The sequence below is a fragment of the Cyprinus carpio genome, chromosome B1, assembly GCF_018340385.1.
Source record: "Cyprinus carpio isolate SPL01 chromosome B1, ASM1834038v1, whole genome shotgun sequence".
Taxonomy (NCBI): Eukaryota; Metazoa; Chordata; class Actinopteri; order Cypriniformes; family Cyprinidae; genus Cyprinus; species Cyprinus carpio.
The window spans coordinates 1,407,228-1,432,297 of NC_056597.1; the positions used below are offsets into that span (position 1 = coordinate 1,407,228).

Below are 25,070 nucleotides of genomic sequence, written 5' to 3' on the forward strand. Positions count from 1 at the left end.
CCAATCACACAAGATTCTGTTGAGCTTATAAATGCAATGGCCAATCAGAGGTGTTCCGATGAGGCATTGCTAAAATGCCTGTGCTTTCTTCACTCGCTCGCTGACTGAATACCTCTTTCTGGAGAATTCTCTTGTCAGAAATAACAAAGTGCAGATGTGTGTACGAATTTATAAATAAGATATTGATTTCACAGTTTTAGCAGTTTCAGTGATTTTAATGGGAGTTTTTGAGAGTGATTGAACTCTAGACTGTCAGTGAAAATGTTCTTTGCTCTATTTCTGTACAATGAAAGATTAGTAGCCTAACTTACAACGTTTTTATATCACATTAACTTTCAATGTTATATTCACATTTAATATAAAGATATGAAATATAAAAATATGTTATGGCATGACACCCATATCTGTTACTTAAGTAAACAGACAGGTTTTTATGCATAGTTAATAGATTACATTATTAGGCTACTTTGACCATTGCATATTATCTAACATAATCTATGAAGGTGAGAATCAAGATATAATAATAATAATAATATCGAGCTTAATGATAATTTGTCAATATGCTGTTGTAGCTCCTGTGTGTCACATGATGTTCAGATGTTCTGTAACTTAGCGGTCATGTGAGGAGTTTTCACTTTTCTCTGTGTCAGAGGTTATTTATACATATATATTGCATACTTTAAAATATAATTTATTTCAGTGGTGCAAATCAGAATTTTCATCAGCTGTTACTCCAGTTTTCAGAGTCATGATCCCCTCAAACAATAATTCTAATATATTGATTTATTACCAGTGCTGGAAACATTTTTGCTGCTTAATATTTTTGGGAACCTGTGACATTTTGTTAGGATTATTTAGTGCATAGAAAGCTAAAAAGAACATCATTGATAGTAGATCAACATATTGGGATGGATGAAGGATTATGTGACACTGAAGACTGGAGTATAGGCTGATATATACACACACACACACATACCACACACACACACACACACACACACACACACACACACACACACGGATGATATCACACACACACACACACACACACATATACACACACACAAATATTATATACATTTTATCTATATATCTAAATAAAAATAAACTATAGATATTTAGTATATGACCCAAAGTAACTAGTAACTAACTACTTGAGTAGTTTTTTTATCCGATACTTTTTTACTCTTACTCAAGTAACTATTCAGACTAGTACTTTTACTTTTACTTGAGTACAGTTTTTGGGTACTCTACCCACCTCTGTAAGTAAGTTTATTTTCTAAAAGTGTGAAACACCCATACAGTGTGCTGAAGCAGCTAAATCTGTAGTTCTGCAATGGCCTGAGTCAAGAAAATGTAAATGTTTCAATTTAAGACAACAGCAGACATGTGCATACACACCTGAACCACAGCATACTCCACAAGAGAGGCAAAACCATACAGCAAACAGGCAATCATCCAGATATCAATGGCTTTCACATAGGAGACCTTAGGAAGCTCAGATGCTAGAGACATAGACTCGGATGACAGTGACAGAACAGAAAGAATACCTAAAGAGAGACAGACAGGAAAGAAAGAAAGAAGACTTCCTCATGTAGTTGCATACTGCAGCTTCATTAATCACTGTACTGTGCCCTGATCTTAAGCAGATATCTTGAGTTTCTTCTCACTTTACCACAAGATATAAAATTAACTATGATGCTTTAATGTTAAATCTGACCTGGGAGTAACAGCCATCCCTGGAATGGAGAGATGAACAAATGAGAGAAAGGAATGAAGGATAGGTGGATCCTATGAGAGGAGGAATATGGAGAGATGAGAGGAAAAACGGGTTGGATTTTGGGTAAAGATGGGAATGACTGACGGATGAATTTCCCAGTGTAAGTGGAAAGATATCTCTCTTTCTTAAACATTTTTTACCTTTTGTGTGTCCAGATGTTTCATATATATTTCATTTAGAAATGTTTATAAATAAATTATCCTAAAACAATTTAATTTTTAAATAATTATCAAAGGCTTCATCAAAAATATAAAAAATGGTAGTGTATTAGAAACATTATTTGTTAATTATTAGAAATTGCTATTAGGAAAGTCTACAGATTTTAACACATTAACACATAAAATCCAATGACTTATTAAATCATTAAATGGGCAATACAAGAAAGACTGAGCTGTAGCAACTCTGATAAGGGTCAGCAAACACAACACTGCAATTCCAATAACAGCTACTGCATGTGGTGTTCTTTTGTTTTAACTGACAGCTTCATTTGAAGACTGACTCACCTAAGGGGACTCGAGCTGCACTGGCGTCAGGGTTGATCCAGAAGGACAGCCATGATAGGACAACAATGAGCAGAGTGGGAGCATAAACACCCATCATATAAAAGCCCACCTGCCTCCTGAGAGTGAAGATGACTTCCACACAAGTATAATAACCTATAGATGTTGAGAGGGGGGACAAGAGAGAATGCATTAAAATTATATGAATGTCTTGGAAGTTTTATCTAGTCACATATCTTCATTAAAATATTAAAATATGAAAATCTCATAAAAATAATACATTAATAATGTTAACAAAGAGTGAAACTAACAAACCATTTAAATGCTTATTGTGTAAATCATTTAATATTTTTTTCTTAACAACAATGTAGCAGAGTATTATTTCCTCAACAATTAAAAATGTTGCTCCTTACAGATTTCTTTTTTAAGTAACTGTACTTGGTTACCAAGGAGACAGCAGTGTCAGTGGAAAGCTTGAGATGAAATATGAGATGATTGTGATGTGTGAAGAAAATTCAAGATATTGTAAATGTCACTTGTGAACAAAATATTTTTTATTGCACATCATTTCCAATTAAGATATCATTTAGTCAAAACATTCAAGTTCAATTCTGTGTTTTTAGGATACTCAAAATCCTGGAATGAAATTAGCATTAGTAAGACAAAGGATTCTGCCATATTATTCCAAAAATGTTTCCAACATTGTCATTTCCACCATAGAATGTTATCAAGCAAAATACATAATTTTGTGTGAATGTGGTGGAAATGACATTTGTTATTTTAAACAAAATGACTAACACTATCCCTCTTTGTGGATGTTTTTATCAGCTGTTTTGGTCTCTCATTCTGACGGCACCCATTCACTGCAGAGGATCCATTGGTGAGGAAGTGGTGTAATGCTAAATTTCTCCAAATCTGTTCCAATGACAAAACAAACTCATAAACATCCTGAATGACCTGGCTGAGAGGGAGCAAATTTTCATTTTTGCGTGGATTATTCCTTTAAATTAATGATGCTTATTAAAGGACCAGGATGCAGATAAACAAAGTTGTGGGATAATTTATGACAGTTCAGTAAAACATTTATTACATCTGCATAATAGACACTCAGACACTCATGATTACTCTTAGAAACACACACCGGAAATCTATAGAGTGTTCATTTTAAAGCAGTATCATCACTCTCAGAAATGAAGAACAGAACAGTGCATTTAGAAACAAGGGCTGAACCTCTGACTTGTACATCATGTGCTGATACCATTGTCAGTGTACAAAATAAAAACAAAAAAGACAAGAAGCGTTGAGTGTCCATTTTACAATACAATAGTTAAAGAGATCATTAAGAGCAGGCTACAGATGCTCTTTTTATTGTCTTGTTTATGGTGAGACTGTGTTTGATCATTTATATGAAAGTGTGTGAAGGTACTGCTGTCTGTGTCTGTAATGTTAGCAAGTTACGCTCATGCTGTTTGTTCTCTTATATAAGAAGTGAATATAGTATTATGTAATAGATTCACACAGGAGAAATGCACTTCAATACTTCTAAAGCTATACTTTATGTTAAAGGTACAATTGTGTGTATGTGTTTATGAGGGTGGCGAAATGAGGGATAATAGTCAGCAGGTTCCAAAATAGGTTGTTTTTTTGTAATCACCCTTAAGGGATTTATTTTGCAATGACCCGCTGACTATACAATATCCCCCTACATTTAGTTAAGTGGATATAAAATTTTCATTTGAAATAATCATGTGAGAACATGATAAGTTTATTAACCAACATGATACCAGTCCATCAATTATTTACTTGTGAAGTGAAAAGCTACATGTTTCTCAGAAACAAATCCATATATAAAATAAGGCATTTTAACTTTTTCCAATTCTGGCCAAAATACAAGTCCATAATCCATAATAACGTTTCTTCCAGTGAAAAAGTGCATTCCCTGTGGTCCTTTCACATCAAAATCCACTGATGTTTGTTTAGAACTGTTTTGGACTGTTTTCACCTGTAAAAGGTGCTTGCTCTGTGTGTATTTCTCTCCTGATTCTTACTAGAAAAAGCAATATTATGGATAGAGGACTTTTTAGCTGGAAGCTATGGTTTGCTGCTTTTTACCTCACAAGACGTAAACTGATGGACCCACTGCAAATACTCATGACGTGACGTACTACAAAAAACACACTGCAAATACTCACAAAACAAATACAGAAACATGCTGCAAATACCCACAGACCATCAGAAATGTTTAAGGGAACTGCAACAAGTGAAGAACCTGGTTGAGACATGCTCAACAGTGTTTACTCTGAAAGGTGAGATTTTTGTTTATTTCATATATCCTATATCATATATCCTATATCATATATGATATGATTCCTTAGATTTTTTGGATATTATTAGCCTAAATAAGCTGACAAAATACACAATTACTGTAACTGTGGAATGTTATGTAAACTTACTTTTACAAATTCCCTTAAGAAATTTGACCATGGTTTTACTATTAAAAAAGGTTACTATAGTTAAACATGGTAACCACAAATGAACCATGGTTTTGCTACACTAACCATAGTTTAACCATATAGTATTTGTACAACTGTGGTTATACAAATAGTAATCAATATGCCAAAAACATGGTTATTACTATAAAACCATGGTTCATTTTCGTAAGGGTTGTTCGGTGTCCCCTTGAAACATTTCCATTGTGGTCGGTGCTACTTGCAATACTTTTCTGTATTTGGTCACACTGTACATTTCTGTATTTCGTTGTGTTGCGAGTATTTTCAGCGTATTTCTGTATCGTGAGTATTTGCAGTGCATGTGTTGTCAAACTGATGAAGTTGTTTTCTTAATTTGCTGGTGCTTTTTCTATCTCAGCAACAGTAAGACTCTCCAAAAACTAAACACAAACATAACTACACAGATCACATGGCAAACATGCTGTGCACAGTCTATAGGAATATTAACAGTATCATTATCACTAACATCTCTGCCAGCTTGCCTCAGGCTCAGAATGCAGCAGCATCATAGATACTGTAGCTATATATAAGAACTGTGAATAAAGTAAGAGACCGGCTACGTTTAGAATGAAATACTTGCATACTGTTAGATATGTACACTAGAAATAGTATGTAAAAAAAAAAGTGGCAAATGTCAAGGTAACTTTACAAGGTTTTATAAGTTCAAGTTAGTTAATGCATTAACTAACATTAAAGGTGCCATAGATGGGTGCCAATATTTTAAATTGTTCTCTGATGTCCCCAGAGTGTGTATGTGAAGTTTTATCTCAAAATACCCCATAGATAATTTTTTATAGCTTGTTGAAATTGCCACTTTTAGGGTATGAGCCAAAACACCCTGTTTTTTGTGTTTGTCCCCTTTAAATGTTCCTTTGGCTCAGCGCTAGAGCATTGCGTTAGCAGCGCAGAAGGTTGTGGGTTCGATTCCCAGGGGAACACATGTTAGGTAAAAAAAAAAAAAAAAATGTTAGCCTGAATGCACTGTAAGTCGCTTTGGATAAAAGCATCTGCTAAATGCATAAATGTAAAATGAAAATGAGCTGGTGCTCCCGCCTCCCTATTCAGAAGAGTGCAGAGCTTCAAGAGCTAATGCTCACAGCCATACCACCGGTGTTATGGTTTAACTGGTGGTGACTGTGTTACTGATCCTCACATTGCTTCCAAATGCAATATTTAACTACCACATTCCTATCTGGTAGCACTTGAAGGCAGCATTAGTGAAAACAGGCAGAGACAGTGGTAGCTTTAGCAACATTAGCCTTACAGAGAGCCAAGAAAGTCTTTTGGAAAACAAAATATGATGCTTGATGCTTACTTTGTCTGGAGTCTGGATGTTTGCGCACGAAGCACTGGTATCGATCCCTCTTTCAGAAGCAATCTTTGCACAACTCCAGCGCTGAACTGACCCTCATTTGTGAGGCAGTCCGGCGTAAAATGTTAGCACAAATGTATAGGACTTTTCTGTTTTTTTCTGGGACATTTCCTTCGAAAATGAAATTTAACCACTGTGTCCTCAGTGGTCTGTGGAGACTCCTATGTTTGTTGGTGCATCCCAACACACAACACTTTTAATGTCTCTTTGGCGCTGACATTGTACCTCCAGCAGCTACAGCAAGAAAACAGTAATGGCAGACCTCTGCTTCTCACTCAGGGCTGTGTATATGCTAACAGGGCAGAGAGCATCACAAATGGGCGAGACTTTCCCCGACTATGATGACACAGTAGTGAGAAATCTGGAACCGCTAGTGTGGAGAGACTGATTATGATTTATTAGGATTATAAAACAACGAGTGGGTGGATTTTTACCATTATAGGTTGGTTTTCACACACTGCGGCCACACAACTGTTCAAACACCTTATAAAAGTGATTTTTGCATTCTGTGGCACCTTTAATTAACAATGAACAATAAATGTGTTACAGTTTTAATTACCTTTGTTAATGTTAGTTAAAAAATACAACTGTTCATTGTAAGTTCATGTTCGCTGATGTCCATTTTGAATTTAATAATGTATCACTAAATGTTGAAATTAACATTAACTTAGACTAATAAATGTTTTAGAAGTATTTTTTTTATTGTTAATTCATGTTAACTAATGTAATTAGTTACTGCAGAAATAGCATGGGTGGTATGAAGTATGCTATTCCTATCATAGCTAGGGTGTGGGAACAAAAAGGGAAGTGGATGGGAACATACAGTTCCCACACACAAAGAAATGATCAGGTGTTTAGAGCTTGATGAGAGAACAGAAGGTGTTCAGGCATGAACATTTACCATTTAACAAGATACTTCATAACCACAACATTCATTAAAAAAGAAATGCGGGATCATTCCAAGTGTTTAATGCTACAGTAAGACTCTGGCTCTAATACTGAGGTGGTTCTGCCAAGCTACACATCTCAGAGGTATTGATTCATTTGAGTTTGAATTAGGAGTGTAAAAGAGGTATGAGGTCAGCATTTTCTCACTTGCACGTGTGTGTGTGTGTGTGTGTGTGCTATCCTTGAGCTGTTGCCGTCCTGAACACTATGTCCTCTTTCTGTGTTGCCCTCCTTTAATATGTATGTAAATAAAAGTGTATATTTATATGTCAATCCATACCTGTTCCCGGGTAGAACTTTGTGCAGTTTCTATACTTAATGTCCTCTTGCTTTACATCAAACTGTGGTAAAGCAATCTCATCCATCTGAACAGGGTCTCCAGACTGCCACATGAAAACAAGATCCTTTGTAGTATAGCCAACTACATAAACACACAAAATTACATGAACATTTCACCCCATCCTTTTTTCCATCTCTTAAAATAAAAACAAAATTAGTAGTTTTGTCCTATTGCAGGAGTACCAGTTTGTGTGTGTGTGTGTGTGTGTTTATTTCACTTACAGCTCTCTAACTGCATCTTGCAGAGCTGGGTGTCCATAGGAAACAGTGTTAGGTCCAGAGGGCAAGAAAGAGTGACAGACAGCCTGAAGAAAAATAAAATTTACTTGAATACAGTTTTTTAGAATTTAGAACAGACGGTATGTGTACGAGAGAGTATGTGAAGAGAGGATTGACACACACACACACACTGCAAGGTTCATTAATCTTTGGTGCATGTGGAGCAGCAGTAGCAGATGAGAGAAAGAGAGAGAGAGAGTAGTAAGAAGGCTGTGGGGTGAGATTCTCTCACACATGGAAAAGCAAAGATGCCACAAAGACCCTTTCAGCTTGAGCAAACAGCCATAGCTTCAAACATCCTGCTATCTAAATATGCTGCGGTTAAGAATCAGAACAGAATAAATAGCAAGAAAAACAACAAGAAAAATATATAGTGAAAAAGTGTCAAATGATAAATGTGAATACGAGAAGAATCATTTCAACAGCTCTCTCAGCGAAGCTAACGTAACAAGGACACATTGCCAGAGGTGCAATAAGCATTTCATATCTGTGAAATAAATAAACTCCAGGGCCAGATTTGAAATGGAGGGAAATAGCATTTTAAAAACTTGAAATTGAAACGCGACACCCTTTTATGTTTCTATTATAAAAGCAGTATGAACAGTTTTCTTCATATTAATCTATTTATATAGCTACAAATAATGTTTAGGGCTAATTTTAATCTACTGCAAACCATCTGGTGAATAATGCATCAAGTACTGATATTCTTTGATACAAAACTCTAAATTTCTGAAACCTCATAAAGAGATTAGATTATAAGATTTGAAAGTGAACCTATATGATCAAAAATTCCAAGGATGGTGACTATTTTAAGACTGCTTGGGAAGCCTGACTTACTTTAAAATTTAATCACAAAATGCAGCAATGTCATTCATCTACACTACCATTCAAAAGTGTAGGGTCGGTAAGACTTTTTAATGTTAAAGTCTTATATACTGACCAATGCGGCATTTGTTTGATTAAAAATACAGTAAAAAGAGCAATACTGCAATTTAACATAACTGGTTTCTATTTTAATATATTATTAATTCCTGTGATAGCAAAGCTGAACTATTCAGCAGCCATTACTCCAGTCTTCAGTGTCACATGATTCTTCAGAAATCATTTTAATATTATGATTTGATGCTAATGGACTACTATGTTGCTTGGCTACTGTAAACAGCCTCATGAACTATATTACATGGTGGATAAATTGATTATTCAGATTAATATTATTAATAGGAAATAATTTAGGGAAAACTATAAACTGAAGTTTGGTGTTTATTATCATATTGCTTGAAACAATAAACTGCATTATGCATCATTTTTATCTAGAACATCCAGAATATGAACAACCCCTATATGTAATAATGCAGGTCTCTTGTGGCTTATTAACCAAAACAGCAAAATAATTGTATTTCCATACAGTATAATGCATATTTCAGTATGTTTGCATATTTGCACTACACAGCAAAGCAGTACATTTTACTACCATGTGAAAAGTTATTTAAATGTTTTTTTTTTTTTTACAAAACTAACCAATATCTGGCCATGGATTACCTCATACTGATGAGGACGTCTCCATTGCGGAAAATGAACAGGAGTATGTTTTCCTGTGTAACGTCGTGAAAATTAGCATTTTTTTCATTGGCGAAAAACAGATCTGGTTTCCACAGGCACTGGAACATTTTTGGATCAACGGTCAATGCATCCGACTTAAAATCAGCTGGCAACCGTAGTCGTGGGTCATTCCAGCGCTGGCGCAGGAATATATTAATACGGTAATCCTGGAAATAAATAATAAAACTTGTCTTGGTACAACATAGTATAAAAATAGATAAATATATTTGAAATCAATCAGACATACAACATTTAACAAGATTGTGTGCATAAATGACTAATACGAAACAAAAAATATGCAAAGAAAAGATATGTAAAAACAGTTAGGCGGGTAGAATAAATGGATAGTAAATTACAGACATATATAACTAATATTGTTTTACAAACCATTGTGGTCTCCTGGATTGACCCAAAGCTGTTGATGAAGATGTTCACCTTATCCTCCACTGGGATACCTGCAAACACATGATAGCATGCCTTTGAATATAATCATGGACATGGACAAGTGCAAAATAAATACTCTAAAATGTAAGCATATTTTATGCTCTGTTGGATGTGAGAACTCAGGACTGTAGCAGATGCCCATTGATCTAATGGAGTTTCGTTCTGACATATTCTTATTCCACTGGGTTCAGAATGACACATTCTAATTCCACAGGGTCTTGTGATCCTCAGCAGCACAACGGAAGAGAGTTTCCAATTACTTTGTACAATACACATCTGCCTTTCTCTGACACTGTGATTAAATTATCATTCTAATGAGGTCATCCATTATGTTTTTTGTGACTTTTTTGTGAAAAAAGAGCAAGCATTGAATTTTATAGCTGTTTTATGAACTTGCTAGAGGTCTGAGTGGTTTGATAATCAGAATGACACGAATACTAAAAAGCTTATGTATATATTTATGTGTGTGCTTGTGGGTGCGCACGTACAAGTATGTGTGTGTATATATATGAAAAACAGAAATTGAATTATATTTGATCAGTCTATTCTGTTTAAAATATGTCAAAAATATATTTAATATATTTCTATATAAATTGTAATAAAATGTATTTTTTCTAGTATAGTTATTAGAATATAATATTTACATTACATTTACAGTACATTTAGACACTTTTATCCAAAGCAACTTACAGTGGATTTAGGCTAACATTTTTTTTTTACCTAACAAGTGTTCCCTGGGAATTGAACCCACAACCTTTTGCGTTGCTAACTACATTTGACCGTGACCATATCTTGTACAGTTTCTACATAGATTTATCATACATATATCTTAAATATTGATATATTAAATCTAATTAATCAATATATTAAAATATTATTAATCTTACACATATATATATATATATATATATATATATATATATATATATATATATATTGTGACGGGACGGGGCCAACGACAGACACAGTGGGCGTGGCGTCAGGCCTCGGAGAGGTTTTTTTTTAACAGAAAAACCAAAAAGAGAGGGAATAAAGTGTCCAAAAGGGGAAGAGTGTCCAAAACAACAGGGAATCTGGTGTCCTCGTCGTGCTGCGGGGTTCGTGGGGGTCTGGCAGTGTTCACGGAGGGAAGGGTCCAGGTAAGGGGCGGAGTCCGGCGGCCGCACGCGCTCCCCTCTTCGGTCCGGGGCGCGAGGGGCGGCGGCTTCTTCTAGCGGCTTCATCCTCCTCGCTGGCCGCGGCGCTTGCAGGGGATGGACGGCCCGGCATCCTGGCCCGACGGCCGTGTAGACGGGTGCGGTTCTCGACCGGACCGCGGGTCCGGCAGCTCACGTCTCTGGTGGCGCGGGAGTCCCTCAACGCACCCTTCCTGGACCCACGAGGACACCAGTGTGCATGCACGGGGAAAGAGACCGGTCTCCCGAGGAGAGGCGCGTTGGGCTTTTAAACAGCGGCGGTGATGAGGCTCCATTTCCTTCAGGTGTGCCCCATCACACGCCGCCAGCCCTGACTCGTCCAGCGCCCCTCCTCTCTCCCACACCCACTCCTATCGGGAGCCTGGTGAAGGGCGGCGATTTAGGACGGGGTGCCGGTGATTATCCGGGAGGAGGCAGCTGACTCGTCACATTCCCCCCCCCAAGCGACATCCCCGTCCTCAGGGCGCAGCCCACACGGGAGTGCTACCTTCCTCAACCAGGCCCCATACGGTCGGAGTGGGCGGGGTGGGGATTCCTCTCCGGGCAGTCCTCCCTCTCGCAGTGCGCCGGAACAGGGACAGAGGAAACGGGAGTTAGTCGACAGCCTCAACCAACCACAGGGTAAAATGACCGTAAAAGAGAAGTCACTTACCCCTTTGTGTGGTTGGGAGGCCGTCTCCTCCGTTTCTTCTTTTCTCCGTCCCAGTCCGGGTACGCGCACTTTTGCAAACGAGAGGGAGTGACGTCATCAGGTGTTTCCCAACTGCGCTGTCTAGGCTCCGCCTTGCCCGCATTCTCCACCACTGTGACGGGACGAGCCAACGACAGACACAGTGGGCGTGGCGTCAGGCCTCGGAGAGGTTTTTATTTAACAGAAAAAACCAAAAAGAGAGGGAATAAAGTGTCCAAAAGGGGAACAGTGTCCAAAACAACAGGGAATCTGGTGTCCTCGTCGTGCTGCGGGGTTAGTGGGGGTCTGGCAGTGTTCACGGAGGGAAGGGTCCAGGTAAGGGGCGGAGTCCGGCGGCCGCACGCGCTCCCCTCTTCGGTCCGGGGCGCGAGGGGCGGCGGCTTCTTCTAGCGGCTTCATCCTCCTCGCTGGCCGCGGCGCTTGCAGGGGATGGACGGCCCGGCATCCTGGCCCGACGGCCGTGTAGACGGGTGCGGTTCCCGACCGGACCGCGGGTCCGGCAGCTCACGTCTCTGGTGGCACGGGAGTCCCTCAACGCACCCTTCCTGGACCCACGAGGACACCAGTGTGCATGCACGGGGAAGAGACCGGTCTCCCGAGGAGAGGCGCGTTGGGCTTTTAAACAGCGGCGGTGATGAGGCTCCATTCCCTTCAGGTGTGCCCCATCACACGCCGCCAGCCCTGACTCGTCCAGCGCCCCTCCTCTCTCCCACACCCACTCCTATCGGGAGCCTGGTGAAGGGCGGCGATTTAGGACGGGGTGCCGGTGATTATCAGGGAGGAGGCAGCTGACTCGCCACAATATATATATATAATCGGGAGCCTGGTGAAGGGCGGCGATTTAGGACGGGGTGCCGGTGATATCCAGTCTGTTTGGCATGACATGAAGAAACAGAACAAACTGAGACAGACTCAATCCAGAAGAACTATGGGAACGTCTCCAAGATGCTTCAAGAACGCTGCCTGCAAAGCTACATGAAAAACGATGTGTAAAAGCTTTGTTCGTCTTCGGAACACAATTTAAGATATTTTGGATGAAAACCGGGAGGCCTGTGACTGTCCCATAGACTGCCAGGTAAATAACAGTGTCAACGTCCAGAAAAGCTATGAAAGTCATTGTCAGAATACTCCATGTGCCATCAGACATGCAATCTGGGTTATATGAAGCGATGGGAACACTTTTTGTAAGCGAAGAGAACACAAAAATAACGCCTTTATTCAACAATTACATTGTCTAAGTCTCCTTTGTGTCTCTCCATATCACCGTATGCTGCGTATGCTCTTCTGTATCATCCGTGCCACAAGGATGTGTTGTTTCTACGTGTATTTAGCTTTGATTTGAAAGAAAACAGCGCAACGACTTTCATACCTTTTCTGGACCTTGAATGCGTTGGAATTATTTTGTTGGATTTTAATTTAAAAGTCTAAAACTAAAAGTCTTAAACCAAAACTAAAAATCTAAATTTGAAACTTAAAGTCCAAGTCAAAAATTAATTTGGTATTTAGGATTGGGCATTTGGTATTTAGGATTGGGCATTTTGTATTTAGGATTGGGCATTTTGTATTTAGGATTGGGCATTTTCTATTTAGGGTTGGGCATTTGGTCATTTAGCCATTTAGGATTTAGGATTGGGCATTTGGGGATTTAGGATTGGGAATTTGGTATTTAGGATTGGGCATTTAATCATTTAGCCATTTAGGATTGAGGATTGGGCATTTGAAGATTGAGGATTGGGCATTTGAGGATTGAGGATTGAGGAGTGTATGCAAATTAGGAGGCGTGGCCCAAATACTGGAGGCTGGGTTTGAAATGGCTGGTGCGCAGGGGCACCTTATGGACAGCAGAGGGAGCTCCCAGTGCTAAGGAGCACACTGTAATGAAGCCAAACCAGAGCGAGTGAGCGGCTTGAGCGAGGACTGTGTGATAACTTCAACTTAATGACAGCTTTGTAACATTTGTGGCCTCCAACCGAGCGTACAACTGATGCTTGCGCGCGCGGTAAATCACCTCCGCGAGATGAAAACAAAATCGCACGCGAGGAAACGGGAGCCCGCGAGCTCATTTCAAACTCTCGCGCGCGCGTGACATGTTATTTTTAGTGTTGGGTATTTGGTTCTTTGTTGTGATGGGTGGTTTGGTTGTAGTTTATGGAGGGGAGATTGTTTTTATAAAAAAAATATATATATAACCTATAGAAATTAAATCATTATGTAATAATGAAATAATGGATGCATTTTATTTTATTTAAAATAATTGACTAATTCAAAGAACAAAAAAAAATATTATATAGGCCTAAAGGCGCACATATTCGTCTGAACAGCCTCACATTCTGTTTCTTGTCAATCATACACGAGGTGTCAACCAATTATATGGCATGAGGGAAAGGCCGGGCCATCACACACACACCACACACACAGTGTCAAACTCGGAGAAGAAACCGCATCAGCCCCTCGAAAGTAAGGCAGCTTGCATTTCTGAATGCAAATCTATCATAAAATAAAAATATGATCAGCATTGTGTGTGTGTGTGTGTGTGTTCATCCTAGTTATACAAAACATAACTAGTGAGATAGTTCATGCTGGTTATATAACATGCCAAAAAAGAGGGACCAGTTTAATCCTTTCAGTTATTTATTTTTCTTTAATATGGGTCCTATTATGTTGTTCAGATTCAGATTGTATTTGTTTTGTAATGTTGTTGTTTCTATACATTAAAAAGTTGTAATTTAAATGCAAATGTTTAATAGCATTCTTTTTTTCATAACAAATCAATGCATTTGTAAAGAAATTGTGAGACATTGTGAGTTTGATTTCATTTAATAATTTACTAGAATTGTTTTCACACCTATCATAGTGTTTTAAAGAGCCGTTTGTGAGCCAAAAGAGCCGGCTCTTTTCAGTGAGCTGAGTCAAACGAGCCGGCTCACTAAAAAGAACCGAAATGCCCATTTGCGCGCAATACAAACCCCCTCGCGCGCATGATCATTCCCCAGCTGCTCGCGCTCGATCTTCTCACCTGCTCGCTCGAACACTTTTATTTTTGTCAGTCGTGGCGAAAATAAAAGCGTTCGAGAGAGCAGTTGAGAAGATCGAGCGCGAGCAGCTGGGGAATGATCATGCGAGCGCGAGGGCTTGTATTGCGCGCAAAGAACATGTCACGCACGCGCGAGAGTTTGAAATGAGCTCGCGGGCTCCCGTTTAATAACGTGCGATTTTGTTTTCATCTTGCGGAGGTGATTTACCGTGCGCGCAAGCATCAGTTGTACGCTCGGTTTGAGGCCACAAATGTTACAAAGCTGTCATTAAGTTGAAGTTATCACACAGTCCTTGCTCAAGCCGCTCACTCGCTCTGTTTGGCTTCATTACAGTGTGCTCCTTAGCACTGGGAGCTCCCTCTGCTGTCCATAAGGTTCCTCTGCGCACCAGCCATTTCAAACCCAGCCTCCAGTATTTGGGGCCACGCCTCCTAATTTGCATACACTCTCCTCAATCCTCAATCGTCAAATGCCCAATCCTCAATCCTAAATGGCTAAATGATTAAATGCCCAATCCTAAATCCCCAAATGCCCGATCCTAAATCCTAAATGGCTAAATAACCAAATGCCCAACCCTAAATAGAAAATGCCCAATCCTAAATAAATAATGCCCAATCCTAAATACCAAATTAATTTTTGACTTGGACTTTAAGTTTCAAATTTAGATTTTTAGTTTTGGTTTAAGACTTTTAGTTTTAGACTTTTAGTTTATAATCTGACCAAATAATTCCTCCATACTTGACACTGTTATTTACTTGGCAATCTATGGAACAGTCACAGGCCTCCCGGTTTTCATCCAAAATATCTTAAATTGTGTTCGAAGACGAACGAAGCTTTTACGGGTTTGTAACGACATGGGGGTAAGTGATTAATGACAAAATTTTCATTTTGGGATGGAGTATCCCTTTAACATACTGTGATGCCGTCTGCCGGCACGAGCAGACAAAACCAATAAAACCCATTACAAACAAGGCATTTGTTGCATCCAGTGGGGACATAATTACTGATTATAATGACTTATTTATGCGTTGCAAACATAAAACCATGTCTGCATTTGTGATCGGTGAAATGACAAACAACAAGCGCTATTCTAATCTACACTGCTCAAAACTTGCATTTGAATCAGTGGCAAATTCTTTAACTTTAAAAAATTTACAGGCTGTGAGTCAGAAGCGCCAGACTGTCCTTGCAAAGTTGGAATTGCCCCAGGCTTGAGTGAGGAATGGCCGGCGGGGTTGCGGCAACCACATGTGATGACCCCGGGCTGGACTGTATTTCCTCAGCGACCAGCACAGATCAGCTCTAGGCATGACTAATCGGATATTGTCCTCTTTTGGAAGGCCAAATAAAGTAGTTTCACTTTCACAACAAAAAAGTTATGCCTTCTTTCTTTGCTTGAACATTTGGACGGTGTTATGCAAATCTTACCACACAGTGATGTAGACATGTGGGGGCATTTTTAAACCAGGCGTTTTAGGAGGGCGTGGACAAGTCTTAACATTTATAAAGAATATTTCTTTGGATTTGAGACTTTAGTCTTTGCAACTTTACAGATCTTCTTTATCCATTAAGAGCTTGTAACACTCCAAAGAGAAAGGAAAAATTTAAATCGCATCATATGACCCCTTTAAAATCACTGTAACTTTGCAGGTAGGTCTCTTGAAGCATCTTGAAGATGTTGCCACATTTCTTCTGGATTTAGTCTGTATCAGTTTGTTCTGTTTCTTCATGTCATTCCAGACAGACTGGATGATGATGAGATCAGATCTCTGTGTGCAGCACTGGCTGTTCTAATTATTTTGGCCACCACTATATATACAAGTAATGCCTAAATTGGTTAACATAACCCATATTTTGGTAGCACTTCACAAGGTTCAATTTATTAACATTAATAATAAAATGAATAATAATAATAATTGTTTTTTTTAATCAAGCTATGTAAAATGTTTACATATATAAGATTGCTCTTTGGTAATTTGTGTTCATTCATAATTAATATTTCATATATATTAGTAAAATATATTAGTATATGTAGACATTTACCTATAGTTTAATAATATATGCTATAAAAATATTTATAATTGTTATAATTGTACCTATTGCATATATAATTGCAATACCTAGTGCTATACCTATATTGTTATTTTATATTTCACATTTATAGTTACAGTTATTGTTACCAATTTAACCTCACTGTAAAGTGTTAGCAATATTTTTAATTTTTTATTTAATGTGTTAATAAAATAAATGAAATGCTTCATGATGCGTAGACGGGAACGAGCAGGCACGTTCGTTAAGCTTAGACAGCGCGGATTTCGAACGACGCTACCTATCATCCATCTGGTGAATCTCTGGTCTCTATCCAAAAAAATAGATAAACTTCTGCTCTCCCAGACAAATAAGGATTTTTCAAACTCTGCTGCTCTGTGTTTCATGGAAACCTGGCTAAATGACGCCATTCCAGACAGAGGAGTCGGAAACAGCTTCCAGCTGTTCAGACAGATCATGACACAGAATCAGCAGGGAAATCGCGTGGCGGCAGGACATGCTTTTACATCAATGAAAGGTGGTGCACAGATGTAACAGCGTTAAAGAATATATGCTGTCCTGATCTAGAAGCAGTCTTCATTTACTGTAAACCTTTCTATTCACCGTGGAAGTTTTCTTTGTTCATTCTCGTGAGTGTTTACATTCCTCCGCAAGCACATGTAAGCCTGGCTTTACAGAAACTCACTTATCAAATCACTGATACAGAACAACAACACCCAGACTCAACCGTTATAGTCATTCTTGGGGACTATAATAAAGCAAATCTCTCCTGTGAACTACCAAAATACAGACAGCACGTACCGTCCCACCAGAGACAGCAATATATCAGATCACCTTTATACCACAATAAAGGATCCATATCACTCTGTCCCATGGGCAGCTTTGGGGCTCCACGATCACTGTTTGGTTCATCTTATACTGACCTACAGGCAGAAACTGAAATCAGCTAAACCTGTATTAAGGACTATAAAGAGATGGACTAATGAAACAGAGCAGGATTTACAAGCCTGTTTCGACTGCACTGATTGGAGTGTTTTTGAAGTTGCTACCAACGATCTGGATGAGCTCACAGAGACTGTAACATCCTATATTAGTTTCCGTGAAGACATGTGCATTCCTACCAAAACAGTGAGGATGGCGCGGATTACTCCCACTCACAAAATGCTAAATATCTATAATGAAGAGATTAGCGGTAAATATCCGTCACCTGTTTTCAAATGCACCGGGAGTTCATACACAGAGCCGTAGTTCACTGACAAGCTACGCAATATCGTGTTCATAATCGAATGTGATTAATCTCAATTATGAACAGAATATTGCGTAGCTTGTCAGTGAATTACGGCTCTGTGTATTAACTGCCGCTCCCGTTTGAAAACAGGTGACAGACATTTACCGCTAATCACGGAACCGGCTTTACTGAGGGGACACGCATGACAAATGCATGCGATTAATCGTGCAGCCCTCATTCCTACCAGGACTTATTTAACATTAAACGATGACAAACCATGATTTACTCCAAAACTCAGACAGCTCCGTCAGGCCAAAAAAGATGCTTAAAAGAATGGGGACAGAGTCTTAGAGTAATAGGCCAAATACACACTGGAAAAGGAGATCAGAGTGGTAAAGAGGAATTATGTGGAAAGGCCTGAAAGACATACCCAACTACAAGACACCATCTTCCAGCAGTGTGGAGAATCAACAACTGGCAGACAATCTAAACGAGTTGTATTGCAGGTTTATAAAACCAATGTTAACACCTCCAGCTACCCCCCTCTCCCCCACTCCTGCACTTCAGATCAGTGAAAATGATGTGCTTCAGGTCTTCAGAAACAACAAGAGAAGAAAGGCACCAGGCCCAGACGGTATCGCACCAGCCTGTCTGAAAACCAGAATAACTTTTCACAGATCTTCAACAGATCATTGGAGTTGTGAAGTCCCTTCCTGCGTCAAACGCTCCAACATCACCCCCGTCCCAAAAAAACCCAAAATTACAGGACTTAAGTGAAGTGACTTGACATACAGCCAAGTATAGTGACCCATACTCAGAATTCGTGCTCTGCATTTAACCCATCCAAAGTGCACACACACACAGCAGTGAACACACACACACCATGAACACACACCCGGAGCAGTGGGCAGCCATTTATGCTGCGGCGCCCGGGGAGCAGTTGGTGGTTCGGTGCCTTGCTCAAGGGCACCTCATTCGTGGTATTGCCGGCCCGAGACTCGAACCCACAACCTTAGGGTTAGGATTCAAACTCTCTAACCATTAGGCCACGACTTCCCCACAACTATAATGACTACAGACCTGTAGCTCTAATGTCTGTGGCCATGAAGTCATTTGAAAACTTGGTGTTGGCTTATCTGAACTGGACCCCCTACATTTTACTTACTGAGCAAACAGGTCTGTGGATGATACAGTCAACATGGGACTGCATTACATCCTGCAACATCTAAACAGACCAGGGATGTGAGAATCCTGTTTGTGGACTTCAGCTCAGCTTTCAACACTAATATTCCAAACCTCCTTCTGCCCAAACTAACTCAGCTATCCGTGCCCACTTCTGTCTGTCAGTGGATCACCAGCTTCCTGACAGATAGGCAGCATCTAGTAAAGCTGGGAAATTCTCATCCAGCACCCGTACAATCAGCACTGGTGCCCCCCAGGGTTGCGTCCTCTCCCCACTGCTCTTCTCTCTCTACACCAATGACTGCACATCTAAAAACCCCTCTGTCAAGCTCCTAAAGTTTGCAGATGACACCACACTTATCAGCTTCATTCAGGATGGTGACGAGTCTGCTTACAGACAGGAGGTAAAAGAGCTGTCTGATGCAGTCTTAACATCCTGGAGCTCAAAACACTCAAAACAGTGGAGATGATCGTGGACTTCAGGAGAAACCCCCCTGCACTCCCCCTACTCAGGATCATAGACAGAACTGTAATCACAGTTGAGTCATTCAGGTTCCTGGTCAACACCATCTCTCAGGACCTGAAGTGGGACATTCACATTGTTAAAAAGGCCCAACAGAGGCTGTATTTCCTTTGCCAACTGAGGAAATTCAACCTGCCACAGGAGCTGCTGAACAGTTGCTGAACAGGGCTGGCAAAATCACTCTGGAGCCCTCACATCCAGCACACTCCCTCTTTGAACTGTTGCCATCTGGTCGACGCTACAGAGCACTGAGCACCAGAATGGCCAGGCACAGGAACAGTTTCTTCCCTCAGGCAATCCATCTCATGAACACTTGACAATAAAATGTGGAACACACAACACTATCATACATTTATTTATATAAAATACATATTTACATTTCAAATTTGCACATAACATACCTGTACATACAAAATTATCTATTTTATATATTGTTTTTGCTATTTTGTACATTGTCTATTTTGTATATTTGTATATTATTCTTTTTATTATCTGTGTCTTGTCTTGGCACTGTCATTCTGTTGCACTGTGGAGCTTTTGTCACTAAACCAAGTTCCTCGTATGTGTAAATATACTTGGCAATAAAGCTCATTCTGATTCTTAATGTGATTATATTTTTTCTGACGTAAATTAATGTAATTGTTTAATATTTTTGTGTATTTTTCAGTAAATCATTTTGGTTATTCAACCACTATTAACATGGTTTATTTAGAAAGGAAAATGAAAGTAGTAAACTGAAATCTCAGTACCTTGGAAGTTTGGTCGTATTCGTGAATCATAGGTCATCAACAAGCGGTTCAGTATGTTGCTGGTTGAGTTGGCTGGGACTCTGTCCAAGTCCTCTGCTGATAACTGACTGGCAATGTCAAAACAGACACACGCACACTATACTGGCAGTACATCACTTATCAAAGTCATATTAGGACATAACTTGCCCTGGCAAAGAGTCAAAGCCTTTTCAGATTCAAGAACTATTCAACACATCATTCTTCTGGAATTAGGGCTGGGCGATATGATCAAAATTTCATATCTCTGTATTTTTTGACTGATTTGCAGTATACGTATATACTTCGGTATTTTCTATGCTTTTGTATTTGGATTTAAAAAATCTGTATTTTACATATATATATATATTACATCCTGCCTAATATTGCCAAAAAAAACAATGCATATTAAAGGCTATGAAAAAATAAATAAAGTGAATGTAACCATATAGGCATATATGTTATGTGCAAAAAAAAAGGTATTAAAATCACATTATTTTCTAACATTGTAACATTGCAATCTAAAAACAAAAATAACGCTTTTAAAGCAGAAGTTAAATTCACTAAACTAAAAATAATAAAAAAGCACAGACTAACTGAGTAAAAAGGCTACTTTACAGTTAGTGCTATCATACAAATACACTTACTTGTAGGTTTAAAATTCTACATGTCACATTTATTGTCCAACTACATATATTTCAGCAAAATGTATGTTTTAGTCAGAATTATTGCGCTCCTATTCCATCGCTTGTTCAGTGAAGTCTGTGAAGTTTAGCGGAGAATAGCAAAGCAGAAGCCTTGTGAGTTGTGCATGCATTTCTGACAGCAAAATGGAAATATTTCTATGGCTTTCTAACATTTGCAGATGGAGAATATACCTGTGAAATTTAAGTTAAGCAATTAGGAAAACAGCACATCTCAGACACATTAAACAGCGCGAGTTGTATAGTTTAAACTATACAAAACTATAAACTATACTACTTACGAAAGCTTGCCACATATTTAGAACAAATTGGATTATGCACTTTCTCCGCTAGATATTTTTCAGATGCGCTCATAACAAAGTACTGTAGGCCTGTATCGATATAAACAGTATTGCCTCATACCGTACCGCTTATAAAAACATATCAATATATCGTACAAACTCGGTATACCACCCAGCCCTATCTGGAATAATGTCTGCTATCAGGAAACATTTGGACCACTGGCCCTGTCTATGGCCTAAGGCCAGTTTAACTGGATCTGTTAGTATGCAACAGAGAGTGTTAACAAGGACACAGCTGGTCCTGGACCAGTGCTAACTGAACCATACAGTCTGGCAGGCTCCAAAATTTATCGCCAGCCTTTCACTCTGCTTAACAGCACACTGTAATTCTTCATGACTGACATCCATGCATCCTTGGCAACCTTAAAAGATAATGGAATCAGCACACATATGTGTGTAACTGCCTGGGAGACTTACGAGGGACAGATGACTTGCTTGCCCTTTTTCCCCTTCTTGTGTTTGCCTCCTTCTTTGGCAGTGCTCTCTGCAGAGAACTGTACCAACAGCAACAACAAGATCAGCCCTTTGAGAACCATGACTGCACACCTGCAACTCACACAGACACATTAGTCAGCAAAAACACTTTTGAATGTAACGGTGGCATTAATTTAACTATTACATGAATGCCACCAAAACATAAAACATCAGGTCAAATCTGGAATAAAGGAATATAAAGATGTTTATTTATTTATTTTTTTGTTCACCCAATAATGAAAATTAGACTAAAAGTTACTAAGGCCATTCAAGATGTAGATGAATTTGTGTAGCATTACATCACTTGCTCACTAATGAATCCTCTGCAGTAAATGGGTGCCGTCAGAATGAATGTCCAAACAGCTGATAAAAATAATATCACAATATGACTCCAGGTCATCAATTATCATCTTTTAAAGTGAAAAGCTGTGTGTTTGTGAGAAACAAATCCATCCATTATTAGTGCATTTTAACTTGTTGCTTCTGGCCAAAATGAGTCCATAATCCTTAGTAATGCTTCCTCTAGTAAAAACATGCAGCTTTTCTCTTTACGAGATGTTAATTGATGGACTGGAGTCATTTGGTTTACTTATGGATGATTGTTATGTTTGGACTGTTTGGACTCTCATTCTGATGGCACCCATTCACTACAGATGATCCATTGGTAAGCAAGTGATGTAATCATCAAACACACCTACATCTTGGATGGCTTGAGGGTAAGTACATTTTCAGCAAATTTTCATTTTAAGGAAACTCTTCCTTAATTGATTTCATTTGAACAAGTTAATGCTTAACAGACATAAAACGATATCACGCATTATGTGTGATGTACAAAAGATCAACGCATGTTTTTAAAGATGGAAATGTAACAGCATAGCAGGGTTGAATAGAAAGTGAGGAACAAGACAAATTCAGAAATTTCTCAGAAAGCTTTAAAATAAATAAATATAAACTACTAGGGAAACGTACTGTATGGCTTGCACTGTATTATATTTCTCCCACAAATATAGTCATTTATTTTCATGTAGGAGACCAATGCTAGTTGTTGAACTATTGAATATTTTGATTGTGATTTCCCAGGAAAATAGAAACAGGGGGGCAGGTTGTCATAGTTTTTATGGTCTTGGTTGTCACAATGAAAAATTCAATTGCCCATTAAAGCTTTTCAGCTTAGATAGATAGATAGATAGATAGATAGATAGATAGATAGATAGATAGATAGATAACTACAACTAGATTTGAACTACATGCTTGTAATATACATACAGGCAGTGTTGGGCAGTAACTAGTTAGTAGTATCTAGTTACAGTAATAAAATTACTTTTTTGCAGTAACTAGTAGTGTAACTAATTACTAATAAAATTTCAGTAATAATATTACAGTTACTATCCGTAAAACAGCTAGTTACCTTCGATGCCTCAACCCCTATTGATTTGAAGTGCAATAATCTAATAATTTCTAGATTTATTTTTATAATTTTCACAACTCACACAGGCACATGAAGTCACCGGTGCAGCAGGGATATGGATTATGAAAAAAGCTTACATTCAGTGGATGGGAATATTGCCATTACATTGATTTTGTTAGGAGAAAAGATGTTCTGAACACTGTAAGAAAGAAAGAAATGTAACTAGTAGTGTAACTAATTACTGTTGCCATAAAGTAATAATATTACTTTTGAAAGGTAACTAGTAATGAGTAATATATTACAATTGTGCGTAACTAGCCCAGCACTGCATACAGGCCTATTAAAGTGTTTGGTTTAGAGGAGTATAATCGGAGAAATGTGTCTTGCTTAAACTCATTAACACAATCTTTTACAAAACCCCTGGAACAACTTGATACTCGCTTGATCAGTCCTTATAATGTGCAGATTAATTAGCCTAACGCTAATAAAAGCTCTCTCTCCAGCGGCGGACTGAAAGCCCCCCGGGACCGAATCCAGCACTAGAGATCCGCAGTGGAAACACGAGAGAACACTCGTCTCACCGCAAAACACTTCCACACCTCCCGGCGCAGACGAATACAACAAGATAAAATAGAGAGACACTCGTAATAACTCACTCTGAGAACTTGTGAAATCATGTTGAACCGAAAAAACCGCGTCAGTGAGATCATCTCATCTGTACATGTTACAGTACAAAGACACGTTTCCTCACCTCATGAAGAAAACAGCTGATATTAGTGTCCCCCGCTCAAACACACATGTCTGTCACTGTATGTACATCCACACTCGGGCTCAGTTTCGGTGTGTGTGATGGATTGCGCGTGGATGCACCTGTCCCGCTGCAGTGGGGCTGCTGCTGTGCTCTCGCGTGATGAAGCACGCGCTGTCCCGCACCGGCGTCACTTTCTCCGCCTGGACTGAACTTACGAAACCTACTGTGCTACTATAGCCTACCATCAAGTGATTCTGAAGATATAAAGGAACTGTATTATGCAAAATCAAGAGTTGAACAAATTAAAGCTATTAGAAGCACATAAAGAGCAAAAGAGCGAATGCAGCCCTCTCTGATTATATTAAGCGAGAGATGCTCAAGAAATTCACGAGATGTTAGTGATTTTGTGAACAGCTCCTCCTCACCTCGATTTGTCCTTTGTGTCACATTAAATCGCAGCCCGCTCTCTTAACAGATTTACACTGAGCCCACAGAACTAAATGAGGGCATGGGATGGGCTCGTGTGTGTGTGTGTGTGTGTGTGTGAGAGAGAGAGAGAGAGAGAGAGAGAGAGAAAGTGGCAGGAAAGATAAATGATCCCATGTGAGAATGGGAATAAGAGAGAATAAGTTTCACACAAACAATATGAAGGTACACTGATAATAAGATGAATTATATTTACATATATCATCAATTTATTTAAAATGTATGATATAATTATGTAAAAATATATATGATATACTGGTCAGAAATAAATCATCTTATTCCCTCTCTTTATAGAGAAAAATATAATTCTTATTTAAATATTAAATTATATCTAAAATAGAATATACTGATTAAATATAATTCAATGTTTTTTCATGCATATAACCATGTATCATGTTTGTGTGTGTACACACACACACACACACACACATATATTATTATTGATATATTTATGTATAAACAATATA

At 38.8% G+C, this 25,070-nt stretch overlaps 1 protein-coding gene across 7 annotated transcripts in view; it reads right to left on the reverse strand.

Annotated features, from left to right (window-relative positions):
* The window catches only part of LOC109075782 (glycine receptor subunit beta-like), a 35,252-nt gene that overhangs the window by 6,919 nt on the left and 3,263 nt on the right, over positions 1–25,070 (reverse strand). For 2 of the 7 annotated variants that reach the window (XM_042716150.1, XM_042716152.1), the window contains 8 exons: positions 21,902–22,030; positions 20,425–20,531; positions 9,715–9,782; positions 9,268–9,494; positions 7,672–7,754; positions 7,391–7,531; positions 2,284–2,436; positions 1,402–1,550 (listed from right to left, as the gene is read on the reverse strand). In XM_042716150.1, coding sequence (XP_042572084.1) covers positions 1,402–1,550; positions 2,284–2,436; positions 7,391–7,531; positions 7,672–7,754; positions 9,268–9,494; positions 9,715–9,782; positions 20,425–20,531; positions 21,902–22,030 — 1,057 coding nt within the window. The other 5 variants (XM_042716155.1, XM_042716154.1, XR_006153675.1 and 2 more) reach the window with 5 other exon arrangements.